Source organism: Ixodes scapularis, unplaced genomic scaffold (genome assembly GCF_016920785.2).
Source record: "Ixodes scapularis isolate PalLabHiFi unplaced genomic scaffold, ASM1692078v2 PGA_scaffold6__148_contigs__length_123643588, whole genome shotgun sequence".
NCBI lineage: Eukaryota > Metazoa > Arthropoda > Arachnida > Ixodida > Ixodidae > Ixodes > Ixodes scapularis.
In genome coordinates, this window is record NW_024609881.1 from 121,873,731 (window position 1) to 121,900,693 (window position 26,963).

Genomic DNA, 26,963 nt, shown 5'->3' on the forward strand with positions numbered 1-26,963 from the left:
ATTTGCCTTTCAGCTTTTTCCGTGTGAGGTTCAGATAGATCGATAGATATTTATTTATACGTTAAGGTACACGCTGTTGCAATCATCAGTTCGTCGAGAAATATTCGTTAGTCTTCGAGGCATTTCACGTGATGAAAGGTTGTCGGGGAAACGTGCTTCGATAAAACGTTTGTCGATGAAACGACACTCCGAAGCGTTTACGCTATAAAGTACAGAAACAGAAGGACGACCACTCCTCTGTCGTTCAGGTTCTGTTCCTACCTCCGAGGTGGAAACTACAGGGTGCAAACTACAGCAAACTACTCTTTTTTTTCTTCCTTTCTGCACACTACAGAACGGCGGAGCAAAGGATCACTTCGAATAGTTTAAACGCGTACTGACAGACACCTGGCATTTCTAATCTATACATTTTAAGCGGCTACAACAGTTGACATTTTTAATATGCTCTAAGAGAGCGAAAAAAAGAAATTAGCAATATATTGCCATTTTTGTGTTAAAGGAGAGCGCACGATGCTCTAAAAAAAGTTACCGTCTGCCAACACTGGTGTCAAACATTCTTGTCTAACCGTCCAACGATCCAATCCAATCCAGGAGTGTTTTTGTTTGCACGTGTGTACCTTGTCTTTTGTCAATTTATCATCTTTCATCTCGGTCATTCTTGGCGGCACTTGCTGTTTGCAAAAATGAGCCACCTTTTAGTTAGGTGGGTAAATACCGGAAGGACTCGCGTGTATGATGTAGTTAGCCTAAGGGACTTGGTAGATACTAAAATAGGCGCATTAATTTTGCAAAATTCGAGGGATTCGAATATATTCAACAAAGAAGTACAAGTCAGGTGGGAGGGAGAAAAACACCCAGCGAGGATCGTGGCTATCGGTAAGTTCGCTCCGTTTCTTTACTAAATTAAGTTGTAATCCTCATAATTTGTTAGCCTTCAATTTCATTTTTTTTTCTCTTTGAACAGGTAGCCCCGCGCAGATGGAAAAGAAATGCAAGCTAATGATCAAAGGAGCTTGCAATGGAGCCGGTGACCAGGTAGTACGTATGCACGTCACTCATATCCGTCAGATATTTGCTTTGATGTTAACGGGTTCCGAGTCCCACCAGAAAGAGAGAGGGACGGAGGATATAAGCGCGGCTTCCTAATTTAAATGTTGTCTAAACAAAAAAAAACAAAAACAAAAAAAAATGAAATCAACAAGAATAGCGTTTCTTTTTTTCAAGATGCAACTATCATTTTGTAACTTCAGCACTGGTAATTTCAGTTTCAATTATCCCAGGTCGAGAACTATACTTCATTTCAGCTTAAGTCCAGATGCAGCCGATGCTACAAGCGCAAGCTCCTGGCTTTCAGCGTCGCTGCCAAGCATGCGCGCTTGTCCTGTACAAGCACTGCTCAGGGCCACATGCTCGTGATTGTAGCTTTGGCTGCTTCTGGGCTTAAGCTGAAACGAAGTATAGGGAAGGTCTGTGGCTGTAACGAACCATACAAAAATTCCCAGTGTGCACAGTGCTATTCTTGGGTACTATCAGGTTCGAATGAACTACAAACAGCAGAGTGTGTGGCCAATGATACATGCTGCACCTCCTGTAGGCTTCTGTAGACTGATAAGACAGGTAAAACTGCGTGTTGGAGGGTAGGGCGCTGCATTGGTGGGCTCCCCACTCCAATGGGTTTGACCCTTACTCAGCACAACCCAAGCTTCAATGCTGTGCCGGTGATGCGCTGGAACTTCCGTCATAGCTTAGAGGTCGCTGCAAGCGTAGAACTGCCTGCTTGAATCGTTCGTCAGGCCGAACAAGTGTCAGCCACCCTGAGCACTCGGGAAAACGAATGGGCCCGTGTTTCCTTGCGGTGGACTTCCTGGGTGGCGAGGTCTATGGCCGTCTTTCCAAGAAGCCATTCTGCACAGAACAAAGTGTTGAAACAACACGAAACGAACAAATACTCTGCCGCAGATTGTGGTAGTGGCCATAGCCTCCACTGCAAAATTGCTTGCCGACGGGTTCGTGTACCGTGCGGCTAACTCGGCGAGTCTGCATCCCGGAGCTCGCTCCTGGGTCGCCAGGAACGGGATTTCCTGTGTCCTGCCACAACCTCATGTTAATCATCTTCCCCATTGTGACGGTAGTATCCCTTCAAGTCAGCGATGCGAACCGGGCCAGACTCCTTGTTTGAATCTCGCCGAGTAAGTCTAGAAGTAAGACACGACGCTCGCGTCTTCACCGCATTCGGGCCCCCTCAACTCGTAACTAGCGATGCGGCAAAACCACTAGCTGCCTTGCTCAGAGGGTGAGTTTCCTTCAGGACTAGGTAATGATGGTGTAAACCAAGTCCATCTGTTGCACAAGCGAAGGAATCGAAAGCCCGAGGTGGGATTGCCATATACCCTACCTGCAGTGGCGTTACAAGGGGGGGGGGGGGGCGGACCACCCCGGGTGCCGCGCTCGGGGGTGTCGCGGAGGGGGGAAGGGGGGGGGGAGTCGCGGCGGGCTACCGCCCCGCGTGCTGCTGACCCTCGTGACGCCACTGCCTACCTGCACTCCACAACGGCCGCGTATACCGCGTGCGACTCGATGTAAGCATCTGCGTCTGATATCTATCGCGGTCAAGTGAGACGAAGACGAGGCTCAAGAAGAGCACGTGCGCGCCCGTCTGGTCACACTCCGATTCCAAAACGCCATGAGCAATGGCTCGCTTCTTTCCGACTTGAACTGTACATAGTGTAAATAAACGCAGATTTAAAATACAAAACGCCATTGCTCATGGCGTTTTCGAATCGGAGTGTGACCGCTATCGCGGGTGCGCGAATGCTCTTTTCGAGCCTCTTCTTCGTCTTGCTTGACCGCGATATATGTCAGTGTCCCATTCCTTCTACGTGCAACGAGCTCTAGGAACTGATCGGTCCTTGGAGGGGGCGGCAGCTCAGCAAGCAAGCCCGCTTGAACCGTTTGCGCCTTAAGGCAAGCTGGACAGCTACAAGCCCACCTAAATGTCTACCGCCTCATCCCTGACAAGGTCATGGCGCGACATAACTAATGAAAAGTCTTGCTGTCACTGCCACGACCGGCCAGAGTGAAGTCAGAAAAGTATTCTATAAATCTCCTTCTTAGCTTTTTAGGAACGACCCACCTGAAGGGAGAAGTGTTCCTCTGCCCATCGTTGATTGTTGGGATGACGCGAAGCAAAAAGCCGTCTTGGCCCAGCAAATACAAATTGTAGTACTCATTAATTCACCTGCCAGCTTTTCCGGTGTCAACTGCTTCTGCTACGAGTTCTGGCTGTTTCCCCTCCTGCCAGTCGTTATCCTGTCTTCCAGCAAACATGCGGTGCCACTCCTCTGCCTCCGAAGACAACTTTCTTACATCTTACCCATGCTCCTCGCCACCACCCCGGTTGTATCACCTCCTCCCAACCACTATTTTGGGGTGCTGGAGAGAGTGCGTCCTCAACCTCGTTTTTCGTGTCCTTTCGGTTTTGACACGAGGAGACACCTGCTGAGCTCTCCTGTGTGACAAGTTGCCAAAATTCCAACAGACTTTGTCTAACGGGCATCGTTAGCGTTAGTGGACAACCCGCTCAACGAATCCGTGGGACTTCCTGAAGACGACTAGAAGCAGAGACATACCGACTGGGCCCCACATTGGATGCGCCAGTCGTAGTCTTCTTTTTGTGATCTCGCTCTATAAGAATCGCTCCCTATCGGTATTCACTTCGTTCATCTCCCAGGGAGTGACACGAGACAATGAGATGACAGCGAATGGGTTTACTGTACTTCCTTATTGCCCATCGTTCAGAGCCGGCAGTCCGGGTCCGTTGACCCTTGTTGTTGCCCTTAGTTCAGAGCTCGCAGTCGGAGTCCGTGTCCAGGCCTGCGAATCGTCTTTCCCACGCCAGGGCTGGATTGGCCAGCTGTTCTGGGCTATCATGGCCCGAGTCTCACCGCGCCGCTGTGAACACACCGGGATCGTCATGGCCCAGGTTGGTATGGCCAGGGCTCGCCGTTCCCACCGGTCCTAGTCGGAACCTCGCTTGTGGACCGCTCCGGGGTTGCCATGGGGCAGACCAGCCAGACCGGCCCCGTCATTCCTGCCCTGCCTTCCCCAGCCTCGATCGGCACGCTCTGTCTGGCGCCAGCTCGTGTCTTCTCGGCCGACCGCCTGTCACGTGCCCTCCACCCCGTCTTCCACGCTAGTCTCCTACAACGTGTGTGTTTGTGGAGCATGACCGCAGCGTCCTGCTCTCTCGTAACTTGTGCAGTACATTTTTTTGCTGTAATGTGCGTTGTGATTTCCTTGTGAACAGTATAGCAAAAACTGTACAACACTTGAGGCAGGAGAACAAGAGGGAACCTAACATGGCTGTTGACATCTAAATGAAGTCAATTACTTGGCAAACTTTTATATATCGGCTCCCAGCGTGTGGCGCTGGTATTGGAAAAATTCAGGTACACCAGCTTCTGCATTCACAAAACGTTTTAGCAAAGTTCAGTAACGTTATCATTGACAAGTCACATTTTGCTGGCAGTTTGTTTGTGCAGCGAAGACCTGGGGAGCTTGATTAACAGCAGTTATCACAACCATGCAGATGTCCTTGTGAAGGACTGCGAGTGCATGGCTGCTGCAAAATAGTGAAACAGCGTGGATGGAAAATAGCATGTATATTGCCAGAGAGCCTCTGTACAAAAAAAAAATAATGAACAGATAGCGAACACAAATGCTGCAATCGACAAAAGCAAATGCCTCAACCCCACTGTGTAAGAAAAAAAAAAATTCTGCACAAGTTCGGAGGGAGCATAATGCTGCAATCATGTTCCGCTGACACTCGCGCGCAGCAAGCAGCTTGCTCCTGCTGCAAGCAGCAAGCTTCGTAGCGTGGCTCGTGCCGAGCCAAGGAGAGTGGCTGAGCAGCGTCGAAGCTTGGGTAGTGCTGGGCGAGGGTCAAACACACTGGATTACGACGCACCCCCTTGCACCGTGCTGCTCTCCACCCCACAGTTTTATCAGTTTCCAAAGGCCTCCAGGAGGTGCCGCATGTGTTGACGGCCATGCAACTCCGCTGTTTGCTTTTCATTCGAACCCGATAGTACCTGCATGTCATTCTGGACGTATGCTTGAATTCCCCAAAGTGAACATTCTATATATGTAAGCAAAATAATGTGCTTTTTAATTTGCTGTGGTTGCTCCACATCAAGATTTATGGTTAAAAAGACAGAAGGGCGGGCTAGCGAATCAGCGGGGCAAATTAATTTTTGGAACAATTTATCTGTAGGGTGTATTCAGGTGCGGTTTAGGAGAGGTGTGTTCTGGGAACTGCACCATCTTTGTGTCTGCGATGGCAGACAGCTACGCCGCCGTGCAGCCCCACTGTTTGGCGATTCTTCCTGTGACACCCCGCACGAGCGATGGACGCTCTACGCAGCTGCGGTGCATATTCGCAACTCCAGTGCGCCGCTCGCTCTCCCGCGGACGAACGGAGAACCAGAGGAGCGGGGACGGCAGCGGTGGTGGCGGCGCGGAAATGGTGGCAGGGACTGTCGGCCTTTATGCGTGAAGCCCTTTTAACGAAAATAGTGAGCGCGTTGAAAAAGGTATTCTCGTGCTCCGCCTTGCAACAGCCTTGCACGAAGGACCGGGATGTCTAATTTCATTAGGGACCTTTCGTGTATCGCATACGCTGCGGATTTCTGGTCTTGTGCATGGCCGCCAGCTCAGTCTGTGTTCAGCGTGACGGAAAACGCTACCGCTAATAATGAAGAACTTTATAGTAAGGTATATGAATAGTCTATTCTTTGCCATAAGTAGGAGAAAACTCGTCGCGCAACGGTATATCGATCAATACACATCGGGAATGGGTTTGCGTTTTAAGACCGTTACAAGGAACATGACCATTTATTCCAAGCACTTTAAAAAGACAGAATACCTGTACTTGCTTTCAGGTAATTACAAAGCAAATAAAGAAATGCTCGAAGAATTTCAAGCGCGTCTGTGTTGGCCAGCCGTTTGTGAGGAGAGCTTAGAACGCGCAGTTTTGGGCAGAGGGCCCGCAATGTTGCAAATAACACGGTACGAAAAATGTATGGTATATTAAAATATTTATTTTTGATAGAGCAATAAATAAAACCCCTAAACACGCCGATTATGTTAATAGGCATTTTTTGCATAGCGTACAACACCCCTAAACTTCAGTTGGACGTACAGCGCACTGACGTTCAACCGGTGCTACCAACTTTCACAAGCGGCTTAATGGCGAGTTGTGCAACTTATTAAAATAGCTTAAGTAAGTGTAAATGACCATAAAAAAAAAAATGTAATCAGGTTTTTTAGGCTTTACTGCAAAACCTCAATGTCTTTTTTTTTTTGGTATTCTTTGATGCATACTTTACCTGTTTAATATCATATTGCGCCGCCATCAAGCCTCTCGTAAAAGTTGGGGCCGTCAGTTTGACGTCGGAGGTCTGCACGGCGAACTGAAGTTTTGGAATGTGGTATATATAACAAGAAGTGTACGGACTACAACATTTTTTTTTAGAGTGATGAGCACGGCAACGCTTTTGGCGTGCACTGAAAATTGTGCTTTAAAGACGCAGCGCGAGCTTACGGTTGTAATGCTACACCGCACGTAACAAGCTTTCTATCAATAACAATAGAGCAGTTTGATTACGTGTTGCAATACACAAAAACAGGGACGGTGAGTTGCGAGTTGTGAGGCTGTGACGCGAAGACACCAATGCTGTGAACGCTGCTCTTCCGAAGCTTGACGGTCACCGTGCACGGCTCTCTTTTTAGAGCACTAATTGCCAGGCAAAGCGCAAACATATCTTCATCACCCTCAAAAATATTCGGCCAGAAACAGTAACGTGGCCAGTGCTAAAATGCGCTTGCTCACCTCAAAGCTTCGCAATTTGAAGTTTCTGCAACTTCTAAATAACAGCATGCTCCTTTTCCTAACGTGCATCGGCATCTCCGTCACCCTGACCGCTTCCCTAACCGCTTTGCATTTGTGGACAAATGGGTAAATTTTAGCGCGCTGAACAGCGTCGGCGATCAGGCGCACGGGATATCCTGGAAAATCTATCCCCGTCTTTCCGCCATCTTGGAACTACCGCCTCGCCACCTATAGGGCGTTGGAGTTGCGAATAGTTGTATAGTTGCGGCAACATGACAATGTTGTTTTCGGTAAGAAGTCCTTCACCGCTGGGCCCTTAAGGTGGACAGCAGACTGGAATGCAGACACTACGAGTAGATGGATCTGCAGCATCAATCCGTCTGGTAAACCGCCGAAATATCTCGTCTAAGACAGCAAGCTGCGGCCGCAGGTGAAAATGACTGACACCCAAATTTACCTGATTGTAAGGACAGGTTTTGTCCCGTGCCTGCAATTCTCTTAAACGGTCGTAACCTCTAGTGGATGGGTTCAGGAGTTGTCAGTGAAAGCAGTGAGTGCGGAGAGCGCAATCGTCGTCTCGCAGGGGAGGTTGACTTCTGATGATTTACTTCTAGAATGTGAATGCTTCTTTGATATGTCCAACTACAGAGTGTGCTCTGTTTTCTGTTTTTGGGCCTGCATCGGCGTAGTTTGCTTTTGGCAGGCATTAATTGTATTTCACATGCTTCAACAGCGGGCTAGGCCTGTCTTGCTAGTCAAGTTCAGTCGTGATTAAGGATAACTAAGATACCTGTATGCAAGCTTTTTACCGGAGGAGCAGTAGCAAACCAGCATGGAGATGATCCCATTCATAAGCATGTTTTCTTTTGAGTCATAGCAATCTCCAAGCTCTCTTTGGCTGGCGGTGATAAAAACAGCTGCATGACATATTCCACGAGGAGTTGAGTGTATCATGCTACTCAGTGCTGCGCGGTTCTTAGAGAGGCACTAAAGTGTGTTTTGAGATCCTCGTTTTAAGGTCATAACTCAATCTTCGAGCTCTGAGCATCCTAAAAAACCCGAAATTACATTCATGCGTGGCCAATTTGCATATTAAAAAGTAATAAAAGTTTGCAACACTTACCGTTGCTGCAGAATGACAGATGGCGCTACTGAACCTTCTTGTACATAGTCGACCGGCGCTCGTCAGCCACTTGCAAGCAACAAGTTGACGAGTGGCCGACCAGTCCCGCTCGTCCACGCGGGAACCCATCGCTTGCGAGTGACCGACGTGCGCCGTTTGTCGTTCGACCATATTTAGCAAGGTTTGGTAGCGCCATCTGTCATTCTGTGCCAACGGTAAGTGTCGGGACCTTTTACCGCTTTTTTAATATGCAAATTGACCGCGCATGAATGTAATTTCGAGTTTCTTAGGCTGCTTAGAGCTCATAGATTGAGTTATGACCATAAAAAGAGAATCTCAAAATGCACTTTAGTGCCCCATAAAGGGAACGATTAACCTTCTAAAAGTAAGTCGAGCAAAGATGTGCACATATTCCAGAGTCGGGGGGGCATCATAAGCCTGCCTCACCTGCGAGACTACAATCGCACACCCTGCATTCACTGCTTTCATTGACTCCTGGACCCGTCCACTTGTGGTTACAGGCATTTAAAGGGCTTGTGCGAGCGACAAAATTTGTCCTTGGGGTGACGTAAACCTGGATGTCTGTCATTTTCACTCACGGCTGCGGCTTGCTGTCTAGGATGAGATCTTTTGGCGGTGGACCGAACGAATCCACACCACAGATTTCAACCTTTTCCTCGTAGCGTCCGTATTCCCATTCACTGTCCGCCATAAGAGCCCAACAGTAAAGAACCGCTTACCGAAAATAACACTGTTATAGTGCCGCAGCTATACACTGCACCGTAACACTGCAGCTGTGTAGAGCGTCCGTTCCTTGTGCGGGGTCTCACCGGATGAACTGCTGGGCGGTGTGGGCTATCGCATACACACAGATGGCGCTGCTCCCAGAATGCACTACTTCTAAGCCGCGCGTGAGACACCTTTTGTGAAGATTATTTTTTATTTTTTCAGGTGGATTATTGTGAGAACTGTGCTGCACTAGAGCAAGAGAAGAAATCCCTCAAGAGTGACATCGATCACCTCCAGGAGGAAAATGCGAGACTAAAAGCCATTGTGGACTATGTGACTTCACAAAGAGATGTAGTTGATGGTAAGTAAGGCTCTGCTTGTGCAAGTTAACTCGAGCCGGACACCTGCTAACGTGGGATATTTTACATGTAGTGACTACAGGGCAATGTGAACAATAGCTATGTTTAATCTATGTTAATCGGAAAAGGGCGGGAATTAAAACCTGACAGAAGCTTTCCTCTGGTGCCACGAGTTCCTCAAGTCGGATACCATTCTAATTCTTTGTGGTGTTGCAGTAAACAACCAGGCATGCAGCAGACATTTGATGTACAGGGGCCAACCAATTGATACTTTACGCTCATGTTACAAGTGAAAAAGAAAAAAAAAAAAACAAAAAAACTAACCATCGGAGCATAAAAATGTATGCTTTTTGTGTGAGGTGCACAAGATTATTAGGTGCCGTAGAACACCAGCCCCTTGCTCTAGATCCTTTTTGACCTCTTTTTGTTAACTTTTTGCCCTTTCAAAATGCATTGCAAGAGGACCTAACCATGCACCCAATCTTCGAACACTGTCGTGACCTTCTGCTATAGTCACCGTCACCATGGCAATGGATCGCTACTTGAATGGACGCATGCTGGCACTATTTTCCCAGCTGTTCTTTTGCTGAAATCACCGCTTGTCAACTTTGGTTGCTGGTTTGCCTTGCTTGGAGAATCTGGTGGCCATGGTTCATTCTATAGACCAACATGTGGCTCTGATGTCATGCCTCTGCGGTGGTGCTGTTGTCGCCACGGCACATGCACAGAAGCTTCAGCTCACGCGAATCTGGTTTCTGCGCTCGCACAGTGCCCACACCTGGTCTGGGCAAATGCGGGCTTGTATGTAAACAGTGTGTCGGTCTATAAGCATGGCTTTCTGACAGGCTGCGCTACGCTCGGTTGCCCCCTGCTTTGCTACGCTCTACTCGGGGAGTCTAATATAATCACAGCCTTGAGCTTGTGTCTAGCCTCGTCAAAACCGCCAAAGGTCCGGAGCTAGGCTACTATATGAAGTGAAAACTAAGAGAGAACGCTGGCAGCCGATTTGATTGCTTCCATCCGAGGCAACCGCCGTCTGCTATAATCACCACTTCGTTTTCCTCAGACGGTGGTCGAACAAAGGGTGTTAAGGCGCTGTTATATTTTGACGTATGGCGCGCGCAAGCGAGCACTGTCTAAAGTCTGTTCCATCATGCTGGTTGCACCGTGCAAGCCAGAAACCTCTTCTGTCTACACTCCAACTTTTCCTATGGCGCGTTGCTACCAGGCGCATGCGCATGCTACCTCGAGCGTCCACATTTTTTGTTCCTACGATGCGCCGGTGTCTGGCCTTTGGCGAGCGCGCACACAATGCATGCTGGGAGGTTGATCCTGTGGTTTTGGCGCGGCCGGCGCGAGATGGCTCCACTCGCATTCTGTGCCGGCGTCGCCCATGCACGCCGAATGCTGCCAGTCGTGTCAGCTGCGTCAAGGCTTTGGACTCTGGAGTGGCTGGCTTTCACCAACGCAACGTCCCCATGCCGCATGCGCTCCCCCGTCTGTTTTGTTGGAGTATAACAGTGCCTTTAATGGTTGGAGGCTTTGGACGCTTGGCTCCTGCGTGCATACATTTGGCAAACTCCTTGTTGCCATGATGATGGTAGCCTAGCAGAATACTTTATAGTGAGGAAGATTACGGTGTTATTCTGGGATCCGGGGCACTCTCAGGCTGCTTCTTGGGCCGAGAACTAAATTTCTTTAATGCCTATTATTTTAATGGGCCTTACACGAAAAACCGGTTTTTAGTTGTGTTTAATATGGTGTTTTGAGAACTTGATAAAGTATCGGTGTGTTAAGGGACGGCGGTCTGAGTTTGTACAGGGGAGCGCTGACTAGAGCACTAAAAATCCCACATGCAGTGCTTGTGGCATCATAAGCTGTCTGGATCGAAGTTGCAACGAACCACTATTATTTCTTCAATTTTGGGGGTGGCTAGGTGTCAGGTGCCATCAGGACACCTGTGCAACAGGTCTAGGACGAGTTACCCTAAACAAAATAAACCAAAAAATGGTTTGGGGGCTTTGCTTTCCTGGAGAGGCAAGCACAAATACAAGTCAGTGCTAAGGTAGTGAAGGACGGTCAACCAGAGTAAGGCAGCAGTGCACCAACAAAATCTGTTAGCCCAAGATGCACTGTTAGTGTGCGGCTTATTGATGCTGCAAATCTTCCCTTGCATCTGCGTAAAATCATGGCCGGTAATCCTCATCTTGCTCCCAATGGCCTATCGTGCCAGGGATGGCCCACGTGGGATTGTTATCGCTTCGGCCAGCTTGTTTAAGGGGCCCTGCAAGGACGTTTTTACTGGTTTTTAATTTGCACCGAACCTGAGCGCACTGAACGGAGTAACTTAATGAAACTTTTTTTTTTTCTCGAATTTCGCTTTATTTGAAAAGATATAGGCAAAGTAAAATGACAAAAACAAGCAAAAAATAACCACCTTCATGACGTCCTTGGTTGCTTGAGTGGCTGTGAACTAGAGGATGGGCTGAGTGAGCTCAGCGAGCGCTCACGGCTGCCGCACTCCGTGTCGACGGCGCGAGAGGGCGCTACTAAAGCATGTTCTGGATAGACTACGCAGCAGTGGGCAGCCAGAGTAGCTTTCATTACATTTGCTGCGCAATTAAAAAATAATTCGGCATGACACTTCATTGGCCACAAACGACGGCAAACACGGGGTGAAGGTCAGTTCAGAATGGGAGACACTTCGCGCTGCCATACCGCGAAACGGCCAAACCGCAAGACAAAGCTGCTCGCCGAAGGCATTCGGAGCACTCAAAGCCGGTCGGATCCTCCAGTCCATACAACCGCAGCACCGCCGTGTACATCCGGGACTTTTCCGTGTCGGTGCCTGATCCCGCTACTCCTTTCTAGTATGTGTCTCCTTTTCCACCGCTTGGTGGCGGGTATGTCGTCGGGTCATTTCTTGTTTCCGTACTTTATAAACTGCTCTTGTTTCTTTTCTGACCTAAAATACTGAACAAAAACTACTTTTATAAGTAAATCAAATAATTTGCGCCACTTATATTTTGTATTTCGACTAAAAAGAAGCTTTTAGCGGCTCTGACCAGTAGTAAGCCCAGCACCAAAGACGTCACATATCGCGTGCTTCCGGTACCGCGGGTCGCCCCCGTTGGTGGAGGAGGTGTTTCCGTGTCGTCCGGTTAAAACATGATGCACTGATATTTAGTTACTCTGTCCGTGCCCGCTGACTTGCCCAAACCCCAAGAGACGTGGAAACCGCAAAAAAGGTAGACGCTTAAATGTGATTGCAGGGCCCCTTTAAGCTGTACTAGCTCATTCTGTCCTCGCTATAAGTCCCCGCCCTTAAAAAGCCTCTGACACGGGAAAAAAAATGTTTTACATGCTAGGTGCTAAATTGTGTGTCAGAACATCCCCAAACATTTGTGTCACTCTAGAGTTGTGCAGTTCTTATTTTTATTATTATGAAAATATGAAGTCCAATTCAAAACGCCCGCCAGTTCAGTGTGACCTAACATTGCACCACAAAATGTCGGGGCGGTCAGAAGGAAGGAATCGACCGACGTCACTAAAAGTGGGTTCGCCGGAAGTCACGCGAGTTTCACTTCACATGTCCTCCGCGACCGCACCAAAGACTTTAGTTTTATTTTTGTTATTTTGGTCTTCTCCACGAGCGATTGTAGAAAAGAAAGATTCAGTTAAACTGGCGGGCACTTTGATTAGGACTTCATATTTCTGGTTTCTATGGAAAAACTGCACGACTCTAGAGAAACTATTTTTTGGTGATGTCTGATACACCATTCTAATGCCTAGCATGAAAAATGTTTTTTTTCTTTTACATGTCCGTTTTTTTGTAGGAGTCATAAAACTATTTTTTTTTTACTTGCACTAAACACCACATAGAATTGCTCTCTAACATAATTAACTCAATAAACATGCCTTAGTTTTTTATTCTAGCCAATAGCTATTTCCAAAAAGAAATTGAGAAATATGAGCATCTTTAATTCCCTTAACTTGAAGCCAGAAAAAGCGGCCACGGGGCCTGATGCCTATCTTATGCAGCCAACATTAATCATAGCCACGCGCTGAGGCTGGCAAAGTAGAGGACGCGTGCTATGCTCCAGGCATTGTTAGAGTTCGGCTATTCTTGTCACCGCAGTCATTGGGCATAAACCACTACCCGATTGTTCGCAGAGGCATTGATTCTTGCAAGCCGAAGTCAAGTGCTCGCGCAGTGCTCGTTCCAATCTATAAGCCGCACTCGACTGTCGTCAGAATGGTGATTTTGCTCCTACAATTACATGTCAAGCTTTGCAAAGGCAAGACTGAAAGAAATAGTCTTCTTCTATCTTTGCAATTTCACCACAACAAAGAAGCTTTCGAATGAGTGGCAGTTTGTACGAGTATACTTGGGCCAGACTAGGACCAGTATGCCTCTGCAACGTCATGAACATTCCAACCCGATATTGTTTCATGATGCCTTTAAAGAACTCCGCAAATTTTTCATATTCACAGATGTGCTTCGAACTCGGCTTAGGACATCAATAGACACAGCTGAATTTGCAGACCGAATATAATGTTGAACACAGCTGAATTAGTAACCCAAATTTTATGTCAAAATGCCACTTTGTTGCAGTGTCATTGAATCTCCTAATGTGGTCGTCACCCATTTTTCAGACTGAAAATCTCAACTGACTACATTAAAAAAATGACGTTGGCTATGGAAACAGTGTCACAGTTTGGGCTGTGGAATTTGTTTCCAGCTGGGTACCAAGAAGTTTGGTGGTGTGAAATTTATGCCGAAGACGACGCTTTCTCCAGCATACAAAGATGACACTCTCTGCCTGTGACGTCATGCCATTGGAAAGTGCGGTAAAATTTAAAGTTGGTTTTGGCATTGCACTTTTCTTAATAACTAATATTGATTTTGAGATGATATATACTTCGCTTGAGATAATATATAATTTGCTGCAAAGAGTGAAGCACAAGTATTCAGAAAAAGCAGCTGTCTGGATAGCTAAAACATTGTCATAGTTCCCTTTTAAAAACCATTGCATCTTGTGCACCTTACAAAATTCGAATTCCGAACGTGCATACTTGAAATTGGGCATGCAATGTCATTTTACATCTGCTCACTTGTGCGGTCACTCATAGGTGGTGTGCTTATTGCAAAAATTCTGGAAACACGACGGAGCAGGCCACGGGGAGCAGTACTGCTGCCGCAAAGATGAGCTTTGATAGGAAATAAAAACAGATGTCCAAGCCAATTTGCACTTTGGAATGCCATTAGATGCAGCCCATGGCTTACATCTTTCTAAAATGGGACAGTCAGCCACTTATTGATTGAAACCACATCTTTAAGCATAATAATTAAAATTGCTATATATTAGTTAACAATTAACTTAGCTGGATATTATTAATTTTCCTAAATGGACCTTTTGGGAGTGACCAATGAGACACTAACATTTCTTTGTGTGCCACATAGTTTTCATAGGAATTATTTATCCAGCATTCCATGAAACGGCCATATACCGTAAAGTCCTGAGAGATGCCCCACCCTCGAAAGATAGCCCATCCCTATTTTTGGTTTGATTTGCTATTTTCTTTTTAAACACCGAAACATAGCCCACTCCTAGTAATAGTAGTGTTGGGATCAATGATGGCCGCAGCGTAAATGCGGCTAGTTAGCTATGGCGGGATATAAGCAAACATTGCTGACTGGGGAGTACAGTCACCTTTGCTTTGTTGCCCCTCGCCACCGTAACAAGCTTGGAAGGGACACGACCTAAAAATAGCAATTTTTTATACTTTTCTTCATTGCACACCAAAAGTTAGCCCACACCATGTTTTCACCCGATTTTCTCTTCATGTTAGGTAGGCTATCTCGGGATTTTACAGTAGTTTGATGGTGTCACTTTCGTTTCAATGTCTGTCGTGAAATTTCATACAGATAATACATAACTTGTATTAAAGCAAGGCACTTAAGTGCAAACAGCATTGTGTTGCAAGTACCAGCATTTCTGTAATATGCTGCTATTGCCTTTTATTTGTGTATGATTTATTTATTTTCTGATGTCCCAGAACTGACGATTGCGGTCCAGGACCTAAAGAACCTTCGTGAAGAGATGGAGGACGCTCGGGTGCAGAGAGCGCCTGAAAACCCTGGAGCCCAGGCAGAGGTATGTGAAAGTTCTTGAATATTTGGTGCAGAAATGTTATTGATAATGGACCCCTTGCAAAAACTGTAAAATGTGGTGCGTGAGGCACTGTGACACACCTGTTTGCCTCCTCCCTTGCTCCCGCTCCCCCTGGCACAGGAAAGAGCTACTGTTTCAAAATGGGTTTCGTTTTGAACGGCTTCTCTGAATATTTTCTCCAAATGTACTTCTGTTGTGCCATGTTAATTACTTGTTTTGAAGTGGTGGGAAAGCAATTTTTTTTGGCAGGTCAGTTTACGAAGTTCAGTGTAGACATTCTCAACGAAACTGATGGAAATGGTAAAGTGTCCATCAGTTTTGTTGGGAATGTACCCCCCCCCCCCAATTTTAATTTTAAAGGAAAAAGTATATTTGCTACATTTTACAGTCTCTTATCCAGGTTTGTATGAATGCCGAGCGAGCTCCGCATTTATACATGGTTGTTGTCGCAGCAAATGCCAGCTTGTGTGCAAGAAAGATCCCGAGCTTCGCAACGTCTATAGTCTGTTGCAACTTAAGAACAAAGGGCGAGGGTAAGACGGGCTGGGGAGGAGGAAGCAGACAGAGCGCAAAGGAGAGAAGGAGGTTTCCCTCTCTCTTCTCCAGCGTTCCGTCTGCTTCCTCCTCCCCGGCCCATCTTATCCTCGCCCTTTGTTCTTAGGTTGCAACTGACTATAGATTCTGAGCACCTGCTCAACCAAATACTTCCAAATGCTAACAAAAATGGTAAAGTAGAAAAACAAAAATTTTAAAATCCTTTGGTGGATTCTTAGAGAATGCATTAGCATGACCCTTGGGAGACGCTAAGGCTGTCCCCTTCACTTTTCTGTATTGGCTTTCACTTTTGCTTCCTTTATTTTTTGCTGCACCTTTTTGGCTTCATTATGGGGCCAGCATTAGCATTTCCCAAAAGGGGATGTGTGTGGTGTTTCCCAAGGGTCATGCTAACACCTAAGGATCCGGCAATGGATCTTCCTTTATTTTCTTTTGCTGTCCACTTGGACCAGCACTAGTACTTGGTTCACCCTCCATTTTGTAGCACAAAGCAAGGCATACGCGCTCCGCACACCTGCAACTTCAGACTCGCCCCAGCATCTTCCGCCTTGTGACGACGCCTCCCTCTCGCCTTTGTCCTTCACTACTCTTCTCCTCCCTATGCGGTGCTCTTTCCTTTCCTCTGTTTTGTCTACAGACGAACGCCATCAGCTTTTTCCTGTCATGTGGGTATTAATGCTAACGCAGTAATAAAGCATCTCCAGTGTATGGTGTAGGATTGCACTGGAGTGTGGAGATCTAGCCATTCATTCAATTTCAGAGGTAAAACATGGTCTGCCCAGGATGAAGGAACGTGAAATAATGCTTCGCTCAGTCCACGCTTTGCACACGATCTTGCAACATTTTTCTGGACGGGTCGATCAATGCCATGCCACTCGTTCTTTGGACAGCAAGTTTCCTGATTGCACTGTATGGATTGTTGCATGCCGGGATTTATGGAAGTGGTCGAAGGGACAATGATGTTGATGTTAGAATTAGCTTTAATAGGTGCTTTTTATCAACATATCAGACCTTGAGCGATGGAATTCACTCTGATTACTTACAGGGCAACGAAGACGAAGAAGATTTGGGGGGCATCAAGGTCAGCAGGGCTTTGCTGCTCCTTCTAGACATGGGTCCCACAAAATCACCAACAGTTTATGCCCGGGAGCTTCTAAGGTTGGTCTTCAGCTCGGAAGAGCTTGTCGGCAAATCAATCACGGGCAAGCAGTCCAACGCACACAAGGACAAGCCGGCCAAGCCACAGCTTGACCCAGTCCGGGTAAATGCTGTGATAAGTGAGTATGAATATCTGCAAGTTCTGTTATAGAAAGTGAGAGAATGCATTCAGCAAAATAAGTTTGAAAATTTTGGCTTGAATAAATCTTGAGGTTGAATCGAGAACAGTATACTCAATTGAAATCTCCTGCATACATTGAACACTGCAAAGGTGATTTCTTGATTTTTGTCTTCTCATGACTGCTACTTCTGCTAAATGAAACAGCTTTGACTGTTTTCTTGAGGGTCCACTTGAGCACTACATGTATGGAAAACCTGCATTTACTTTTAGATATTGCCAGCTGTCTAAATCCTGGCTCTGTTAGTTTGTGCCAACCAGGTCCCACCTGACCTTGCAGCAACCAAGCATGCACCCCTATTGTCTAAGCATCCTCTTCCTATTGTGATCTTGAACTATGGTTCTGCTTTTGATTGAGCCCCAGCCATATTTTCGTTTAATTTAGATTTTCTGTGGAATAATTCTTTTTTTGGGTGGGAAAGTGGGGGGGGGGGGGGGGGGGGGGGGGGGGTATAGGACATGATCTGTACTTTACGGTAGGCTGACTGGACATGTATTTAGGCGTAGCATTGCCTCATGTTTAGAAATTACTTTCAAGTGCATTGCATACTTCTGACCACACAGTTTCAAAAACCTTCACTACTGTATTATCCGAAGAGATGACCCATCCCCAAACAATAGCTCATCCTAATTTCTGGCATATTTTTTATGGCTAAAATTGAATTATCTTTTATACACTGGAAGTTAGCCTCACTCATTTTCATCTAGTATGCTCTGTTTTACTAGGTGAACTGTTTGATAATGCCATGATCATTTATTTAGAGATTATCAGCTCTTTCAAATTGAGCACTGCTCTATAGTCAGTGACTGGTTAAAAGTTCTCTGGCTGGGGAGGAGGAAGCAAACAGAAGAGAGGAGGAGGTTTCCTCCTCCCCCCAAGCATTTTGTTCGCTTCCTTTTCCCCTGCCCTCCTTTCCCTCTAAAACTTTTCTTAACCTGTAACTGACTATAGTATGACTGAGGTAAGTGTAGAATAGTTTTCTGTAAATATGGTACAAAATAACATGCATATTGTGGAGATCTTGTAAAGGTTTGACCTTTACAACAAACATTCACTGGCACTAGCTTGTGTGAGTTAAAAAAGTGCTGATGTCATGTTTATGTCAGATGTGCTGTGCAGTGGTTGGTCTTGAAATGCCATTTTAAGTAACCAAAATTCGGGGGGGGGGGGGGGGGGGAGGAAGGAGTGTGCTCAGTCTTTGTGAAATGACATATGCTGCACGTGGCTTCACCTCCGTCACTTAGCAAATAAGATGCCAGTGATGATCTTTAAAACTGGCAGACAGCACACTTGCTTAACAAATTTGTGTGTCTATCTGAACAGCCATGTTCTAGTCTAGTAGTCTGCAACACCAATAAATAGTGCTTGAATACTTTTTTTTCTGGATAGTTTCAAATGCTTTCTTTTATTCTATTTCTATTTTTAGTAACTAGTAACATTTATTTTTAGACAGCACTTGAAAGATACTATCAAAATTCCTGGCCGTAAAACTATCATATGGTTAAACCACTTGTGGGACTGATTTTACGAGACGGAAAAGAGCCTCCATACGTCACTGACCGAGCCCATAACTAAATTGTCAACTGTTAAATAGAGCATTTTCCAATCTTTTAAAATCTATGCTCACAGGTAAATGTGTTTCTGAGATGCAAGTATTTTTGATATCTTCATGTCTGCGTTTGCAGGTTACACCTGCAAGAAGTTCAAGCTTCTCAAAGAAGGGCCAGTGAGGACGTCCTTGTCCTCGTTGCTAAACAAGGAGGCAAACAAGGAAAAACCTTGTGAATAAGTCTTTTTTTATCCTACAGTCCTTCGAATAAAGGTGACAAAAATATTACTTTTGTGTTTGTTTTTGTTACCTGGACGTTTCATATATAGCGTACCATAGAGAGGCGAACCAGCACAGGTTTTCAAAACGGGTTTGGAATACCAAAGCCTAAGGAAAAGGGGCAGCCAGCTAAGAGAACCTTAGGATGAGCCATACAAGACCATACACAAACTATACATGGTTAAAGAAACCAAAGAAAAATCCACAGGCAGCTATAGCTTGCTGGCTAAAGAGAGCCGTACAGTGAGCCATAAAAGATTCTTTAGAAGACCATACAAAAAGCAATAGACGGCTAAAGCAACCAAAGGAAAGTCTATAGTCTGCTGGCTAAAGAAACCAAAGGAAAATCTATAGACAGCTATAGCCTGCTGGCTAAAGAAGCCAAAGAAAAATCTATAGCCTGCTGGCTAAAGAAACCAAAGGAATCCCTATAGACGTCTATAGCGCACCGGCTAAAGAAAGCCATAGAAGAATTCTTTAGCTAGCCATAGAAAAAGCTAAAGACTTTTATAGCCAACCAGTGATAAAGCCATAGGAAAAGCTAAAGACGCCCATAGGCAAGACCATAGAAAAAGCTAAAGACAGCCATAGAAAAAGCTAAAGCCGATTGGGCCAATTTTCTATAGCCGACCATAGAAAGGATTTTCTATAGCCGACCATAGGATATTTTTGTATGGGGCAAGAGCGCTACTAGTAAGGGTCACGTTATTATGAATTATAAACTCAATATTTTTTTGCGTTTCACCCCGGTGCAAGACTGAATTGAGTTTTCGCCACAACCGGTCGGTGCGATTTGATGTCACACTGAAATAGTTGTGGTAATAAAGAACTCTACGTTTCTTCAATTCCTTGTTCAAGCTATTTCTGTACTTCTTGAAAATTTTAAGTTTATCTGGGTCTTTAGTTTTAATAAAATTTGCGTATAGCTTATTTCTTATTTGTATTTTTGCAATTAGCTCAGCTGTTATCCAGGGTTTACGAGCACGCCTAGTGCATCGTACAGATTTACAAGGAAAGTGACGTTTATAAATAGAGCTGAAAATATCTAGGAATGTCTCGTATGCCTCATTCGCGTCCGTTTTATTGAGTACATCAGTCCAGCTTTCATTGCACAAGCTATCTTTGAAGCTATCTAAGCGGTCAAGAGTGATGCATTGAATCAGCGTACTTTTTTTAGTATCTTTGTATGTACAGGAGCTTTTGTCTATACAAATAAATGTCGCAAGATGGTCACTAATGTCGCAGGCTAAAACCCCTGACATTACCATTTGTTGCTCAAAGTTGGTTACAAACAGGTCAATCAGTGTTTCGGACGTGGCGGTGACTCGTGTAGGTTGATTGATGACATTCGTACATCCATTAACTTGAAAGAGTGTGGCGATCTGCTTTTTTGATTTGGTATCACTTAGCATGTCAACATTAAAATCTCCTCCCCAGATAACGTTATACTTCCTTTCTTCAATAAATGCAAATAGGTCATCCAAGAACTCACAAAATTTTGAGATATTTCCATCGGGAGGTCGATAAAACACAGATATGACATTCTGATTTGTTAGTATTGAAAGCACTTCGTAATCTGAAGTCGAACGACAGTAATCTTTCAAAAGTTCGTAACTCACATTTTCTTTTATTAGCATAGAAACACCACCGCCACGCTGAGTTGGTCGGTTTACGCAATGACAGTTATATTCGAGAAGTTTGAAAACATCGGTATCGCATTTATACCAGGTTTCGGATAACATTATTATGTCAAAAGGAACGTCGAGTAATCTAAATAACAATTCTAAGTCAGCAGATTTATTTTTGGCGGATCTAACATTCAAATGAAAACATTTAAATGAGGTGGCACATTTTGCGCCTAAAAAATTTCTCAGTTCACGTGGTAATAAAATCGTTGCCATTCCTAATGTAATAACCAAAAGCAAAACTCTAGACTGGAACATGACGAATAAGTTAACCAATCTTCTGGAGGTCACCGATGTTCCTCACAACGATTGCCCGCTCACCGTCTTTTTCGCGAAGAAGTATTTTCCCTTGTTTGTGCCATACGTACTGGTACCCTTACAAAAAAATGAACTGACTTTCAATTGAAAGTGTAAAAGATTCACTCAATAGACCTCATTCAGTCTAAATTGAAACTTAATTGACTTTTTCTATTGAGTCGCTATTGATCCGTCCCAGACTATTGGCCACTGAGTCTTAATTGAATTTTTAGCAATTGCATTTCTATTGAATTTTGGCAATAGTGTTTCAATAGAACTTTTGCTATTGAGTTTTAATAAAAATATTGCAATTGACTTTCAATTGAATTATTGCAACGTGCTTCAATAGAATTTATTGCAACTGCATTTAAAAAAAATTGCTCTGGTTGAGAATTTTTTTTCACAATTCTTTAAAGCATGCAACATGAAGGAAACAAAGCACATAGAGGAAACGAACACAAACATCGTAACTAAGCACTCACAACCCACTAATCGTGCTCCCTTGACTACCCCACCGCCTTATATACCCTACATAGGAAAGATATTCATTTGGCCGGTGACCACCTCAGCATCTACTAAGGTTCCGAGTTTCCTATTTCCTCCTTGAAAGTCTCATAGATGATAAACAGTGTTTCGACGTCATTGGACTTTATCCCTTAATAGAAAAACATTGGTACAAGCAATAATCGGTCGGTGCACACGGGTGCAGTAATCCACAAACGACCAAACTCAATTGCATTCCTAATGAGTAAATTCAATAGAATCGATATTGACTTTCTTATGACCAAACTCAATTGCATTCCTAATGAGTAAATTCAATAGAATTTATATGGAGTTTCTAATGATCAAACTCAATTGCATTCCTAGTGAGTAAAGTCAATAGAATCGATATTGAGTTTTTTATGAGCAGTCTTAATTGCATTCCTAATGAGTAAATTCAATAGAATCTGAATTGAGTTTCTTATGACCAAACTCAATCGCATTCCTATTGAGTAAATTCAATGGAATTGATATTGAGTTTCTAATGATCAAACTCAACTGAGTAAAGTCAATAGAATCGATATTGAGTTTTTTATGAGCAGTCTCAATTGCATTCCTAATGAGTAAATTCAATAGAATCTGAATTGAGTTTCTTATGACCAAACTCAATCGCATTCCTATTGAGTAAATTCAATGGAATTGATATTGAGTTTCTAATTATCAAACTCAATTGCATTCCTAGTGAGTAAAGTCAATAGAATCGATATCGAGTTTCTTATGATCAGTCTCAATTGCATTCCTAATGAGTAAATTCAATAGAATCAAAATTGAGTTTGTAATGGTCTAACTCATTAGACATTGAGTTTATATCGAGTTTCAATTGACTCTACAGGAACACAATAGAAAGTCAATTGAAACTCATTCATCATTTTTGTAAGGGTATCGTTTCGCACTGGCCCAGTCTTTTGCGGCGCGGAGCAGGACTCGATTCTGTCTGGTCATGTTTTCTTGAATAAAGATAGGCTCCCGGTTTTTCTTCAGTTCTTTCTTTTTTTCAAGCCACTGGTCGCGAGTTAGCTGGTTTGCGAAGCGAGCAATGATCACGGGAACTTGCCCTGACTTCAAGTGTAGCCGGTGGGCCGACACCACTTCAGCTTCCGAAAGGTCAGGTACACCCATCTTAGTCGCCACATCGTTTAGTTTTTCTAGCAGGTTCTCGCCGCTGGTCTGCGGAATACCATGAAACTCAAGGTTCAAGCGTCAGCTCCTCCATTCAAGGTCATTTATGTCGTCTTTCAGCTGGGAAATTTCGTCTTCACATCTACTGTCTTCGATTTTTTCAACCCTCGCTTTCAAGTCTTTGATGACCACGTTCTGACTAGTTAGCTGGGTCATGATTTCATCATACTTGTCCGACATCATTTGCACCGAGTGTTCAATGCCATCTACAGTTCCTTTGAGGCTCGAGAGAATCTCGAGCTTTTCACTGATTGTGCTGAACATGCGTGCAATATCGACTTCTGGGGGGCTATGTTGCGCTTTTTGCACCCCCAGGAGACTAGGGAGAGGGAAGTGACGTCAACGACACAGCAAACGCAGATTGGGTGTTGATTTCGTTTTCTTCTGTCAACATCCAATCTGCGTTTGCTGTGTCGTTGACGTCACTTCCCTCTTCCAAGTCTCCTGGGAGTGCAAAAAGCGCAACATAGCCCCCCAGATGGTTTGGCCTCCTTCGCTGATTGACTTCTCTGTAAGCCTTTTCTACATGTCGGGCACTTCCACTCCTCTCGTGCGTTCTCGCTTTTCCTTTTAAACGAAGCCTCAGTAATACCGCTGCATGATCCAAAATGATAGCTATGAGAACACTCGGAGCAGATTGTAACATTTCCATCGTCTGGTAGAGGCAAACCACACTGCAAACATTCATCACCAGGTTTCGACATAATATATACAATGATGGCTATATGGCAGCAGCAGCGGCGTCGAAGAAATGTTAAACAGAAAACGCTTATTCAACCAACCTGGAAATACAGGATGATGCTTTTAGGGTGATAGCTCAGAGCCGCCGCTGCTGCCTGTGTCGTGGCCGGTCGAAAGCAGCTGGTTATGTAGCGTCCTCGTTGCTTGCCCACCCTTGCGGCTGATTCCGGAGTCGATGTTCTTGCAGATGACGAAAATGACGTGCCGTTCATATGGTTTTAGAGGTCATTGTTGCAATTACCTTATCTCTTGGGTAGCATTCGAGCGAGTGATTCGATGAGTTTGTAAAATAATGGAGTGGATGTCGTTTGGATTATTACTTCAAGGCGCAAAATAATGGACAGCCGCTGGTTGGATTGCTCGCACATTCCGGCGAACAGAATTTCGACAATTCGTGATTGCAACATTTCTTTTCAGAGTAGTTTCAATCGTGCCAGTCGTGCCGTAGCAATACTTCTAAAGTACAGTTGCTGGGTGGTCTCAAGAAGAAAAAAAAAAAAACGCAAAAATTGTTTACTTCTTTTTTTTTTTTTTCGTCATGTTACATGTATGCTTGTATTGACGCGCTCAGCTCGCGCTTCGTGTCTTCTGTGTCCGGAGACAAATGGGGTTCACGCGGTGTCCCAGTGCCTGGCCAAGAGCCAAGCCCGATCCGTAGCCAAGGTCGTTTTGATCACGCGCCGCTATTGTGTGGACCGCGCGGCGGTCGTCTGCTTCTGATGGAAGGGACGCAGTCGTCGTCTGCTTCGCCACTCTCTCCGCCGCAATGGCTCACGTGACGACATCCTGCGACATCTCGTAGGATGCCGCGCCTTTCTTTCGTGTGTTTGATTTGGAATAAGTTACTGCGATATACGAAGCGAACTCTGTACTCCGTTGTAGGTTAACAAAAGCAGGACAGGCCCTTCCCGTAAAACTTTCTGCTCGCCAGGATTGGTAGTTTCCTCCTCTCCAGTCTTCGCTCTGCTAAAGTGGAAGGAGCTGGTTCCGCTTTTTTTATTTAAACTTGCGTTAGGGTGCGAGGCCAGGTTCCAAAATTTACTCGAACTTACTCCAGGGTAAGGGTTTTGAACCATGGCGTCCTAAAACCTACCCGCGTCCAGCGTTTTTCCAAGCTGTGTTGTCACGTGACACGATCCGCCGGAGTTACACGGATCCATTTGGGTAGATTTTGAAACACAGCCCGAGTGTGACTGTTAGGGTAGTGATGACTTCATTACGGATAAACTGCGTTCGCAGGAAGGCGGCAACACCGACCTCGCATTGACCAATCTGTCATCTGTCACTTTCTTCTTTCTCTCCTTTGACGTTCTCCGGTTGTATCCGCGTCCTCGGAATATTCGATCCACCTATCATCGATCCTGTAAGCGATGACGTCATAACGCGGCGCTGTGCTCCAAAGTCCAAACAAACCGTTGGTAGGGCCGTTGTTATGGACAAATGCATCTATCTACGATTGAAATTTGTCCGATGAAAAAAACAAAAGTAAACCACATTTCGTTGTGGCCACTGTGTCTACTAGATGCCTAATCAGTCGTACTTTTCCTACTGTCTCAGTGCCATAAAGTGACGATAAAAGGTGGTAATAAAGTTCCGCAACCGGTTTTTGGCTAGCTAGCAGACGACACGATGACTTCGCGGGTTCAGTGGTTCTTTTTGGAGGAGTTCGCGAAGTAAATGTAAGGGCGCAAACGAGCTGGTGTGCATTAAACATGATTCAAAAACCCCCAGTATGCAGGTAACGTTACACACACTGAAAAGTCTCAAACGCAGCTGAAATTTTATTTTCCAAAACATAATTAAATAGGAAAAAGAAAAAAAAACGAAACGAACGAAAAGGGGGAAGGGAAAACCCCAAGAATACCTCTTTCCGCAAAGACGTGTTCTTGGGGTTTTGCCCTCCTCCTTTTTGTTCGTCGAACAAAACTGCCCGTGCACAGCTTTGTTCGACGCTCGAAGAACGCTAGCGGGCGAACCCCTCTCCGGTGGCTGTGAAAAAGTAAAAACAGAACCGTAAAAACAACGACGACATGAAGTGAATCAACGTCGAAGTGCAGGCCAGCACACGTTTGAAGGAGTTCTGACATAGCGTGTCCGAAAAAGGAAGTTTGGGGTCTTCAACCACCATCTTGAACCACCATCTTGATTTTCCTTTCAGAACTTTGTGTTCCATAGATATATTAATACGGTACGGGGGAACGCCATGTAGACGCGGTGCTCCGAAATGTATATGTATTTCATAGAGTATACACTGTAGTTACCAAAGCAGCCGTCCGGCGCGTCGAGCGACGGGAGGCGAGTCGTGGGGGCGAAAAGGGGGTACGCTTGTGCAAGCAGCGTCTATGAGCAGTTCCCTAACTGAGCTGATCTCTAATAACATTGGCAACGACCGGTTTTTGGGCAACCTTCTGTCGTGGTAAGCAGAGCCGTGTATAGAGGAAGTTTGATCGATGGCAGGAGTGGGCAGAGCCAGGGCGTGCACCATGGTGCAAAAGGAGGGCTTAACGTGCTCTCTTAACCAACCAGAAGCCGAAAAGAATCCCCTAGCGGTGATAGCGAGAAGCGGGTAAGAGTTAAATGTAGTAACTCTTCATGGTCGAAAATAGGGTGTAAGTGACGTTTCGATTAGGATCGTGCAAAAAGATGTGAGAAACGAATGTGCCCTCTAACTCGATATGGCTCGGACAGAGTGTGACCATTCGGACGGCACATTCCTGGCCTTCGGCGCCTGCCGTATAAATTACGTCGATCATTCCGCTAGTCGCGCTCTTCAACCATGGTTTTGGTTGACCGTGATGAAAACATCCCGTGCACCATATTTTCTGTCACCGAGAGTTAGACACTCCGATGCACTTATTAATTCCGTTTCTCGCGACCACCGCGAGGGCATTCTTTCCGGCTTGTGGTTGGCCCCATTCGAATTTCTGAAGGCGCCCTGGAACACGCCCAGCTCGCTTTCGGCCAATGGCACCTCCTCCTTTGTCTCCTATACTTCCCAACGAATGGCCAAACTCTCTACATTTACGGCTCTGGTGGTAAGTATGCAATCTAGGTGTTCTATTCGCGACTCCAGCGACCTCTAGGGTACTCCACTATCGGGCAAATGTGGCGTCCTAAAACAGGTCGTGCCGTGCCATGTGTCAGCTCAACTCACAACGCTGTGGCCATCAGCGAGCAATCATTCGACTCAAAATGGTTTGCCCCGCTTTTTCTCCTCCACGTTTCGAACCTGCGTCTATCTGTTTGCGTAAGGGAGTCTCCTGAGGCTCGACTGTCTTCGAGAAAGCGATGAAAGGACTACCTGCTGTCCTTCCACGGTGCTGCATGGTGAACGTTGACAAACGCGGAATGTCTGGTTCACACGGTTAGGTAGGTTGCCCTAATTTCAGAGCAACCAGGGTAACAAGCTGATACTCCAGTTACGACAGTCATTGGGAGAACTGTTCCGTCGCGCAAACCACACACAACATGGAATCAGGAAAGCCACAAGCGGAAGGACCTGTCTTCAAGCAACTTAACGTCGCA

At 45.4% G+C, this 26,963-nt stretch overlaps 2 protein-coding genes across 6 annotated transcripts in view; both read left to right on the plus strand.

Annotated features, from left to right (window-relative positions):
* The window catches only part of LOC8023137 (rab11 family-interacting protein 4A), a 167,315-nt gene that overhangs the window by 81,964 nt on the left and 58,388 nt on the right, over positions 1 to 26,963 (plus strand). The window lies entirely within an intron of this gene.
* On the plus strand, positions 608 to 19,005 carry LOC115325529. Of its 5 annotated transcripts, none has more exons than XR_006076540.1 (5): positions 608 to 876; positions 965 to 1,038; positions 8,964 to 9,102; positions 13,757 to 13,963; positions 15,161 to 15,249. XR_006076540.1 is itself a non-coding variant. In XM_042286132.1 (5 exons), the coding sequence occupies exons 1-4, from the start codon at positions 684 to 686 to the stop codon at positions 13,911 to 13,913; spliced, it is 477 nt and encodes a 158-aa protein (XP_042142066.1). In that variant the 5' UTR covers positions 608 to 683; the 3' UTR covers positions 13,914 to 13,951; positions 15,161 to 15,244. The 5 variants fall into 5 exon arrangements, 3 of the variants coding, with proteins under 3 accessions (XP_042142066.1, XP_042142067.1, XP_042142068.1); XR_006076539.1 differs by having other exon boundaries at positions 13,843 to 13,963; XM_042286132.1 differs by having other exon boundaries at positions 13,843 to 13,951; positions 15,161 to 15,244.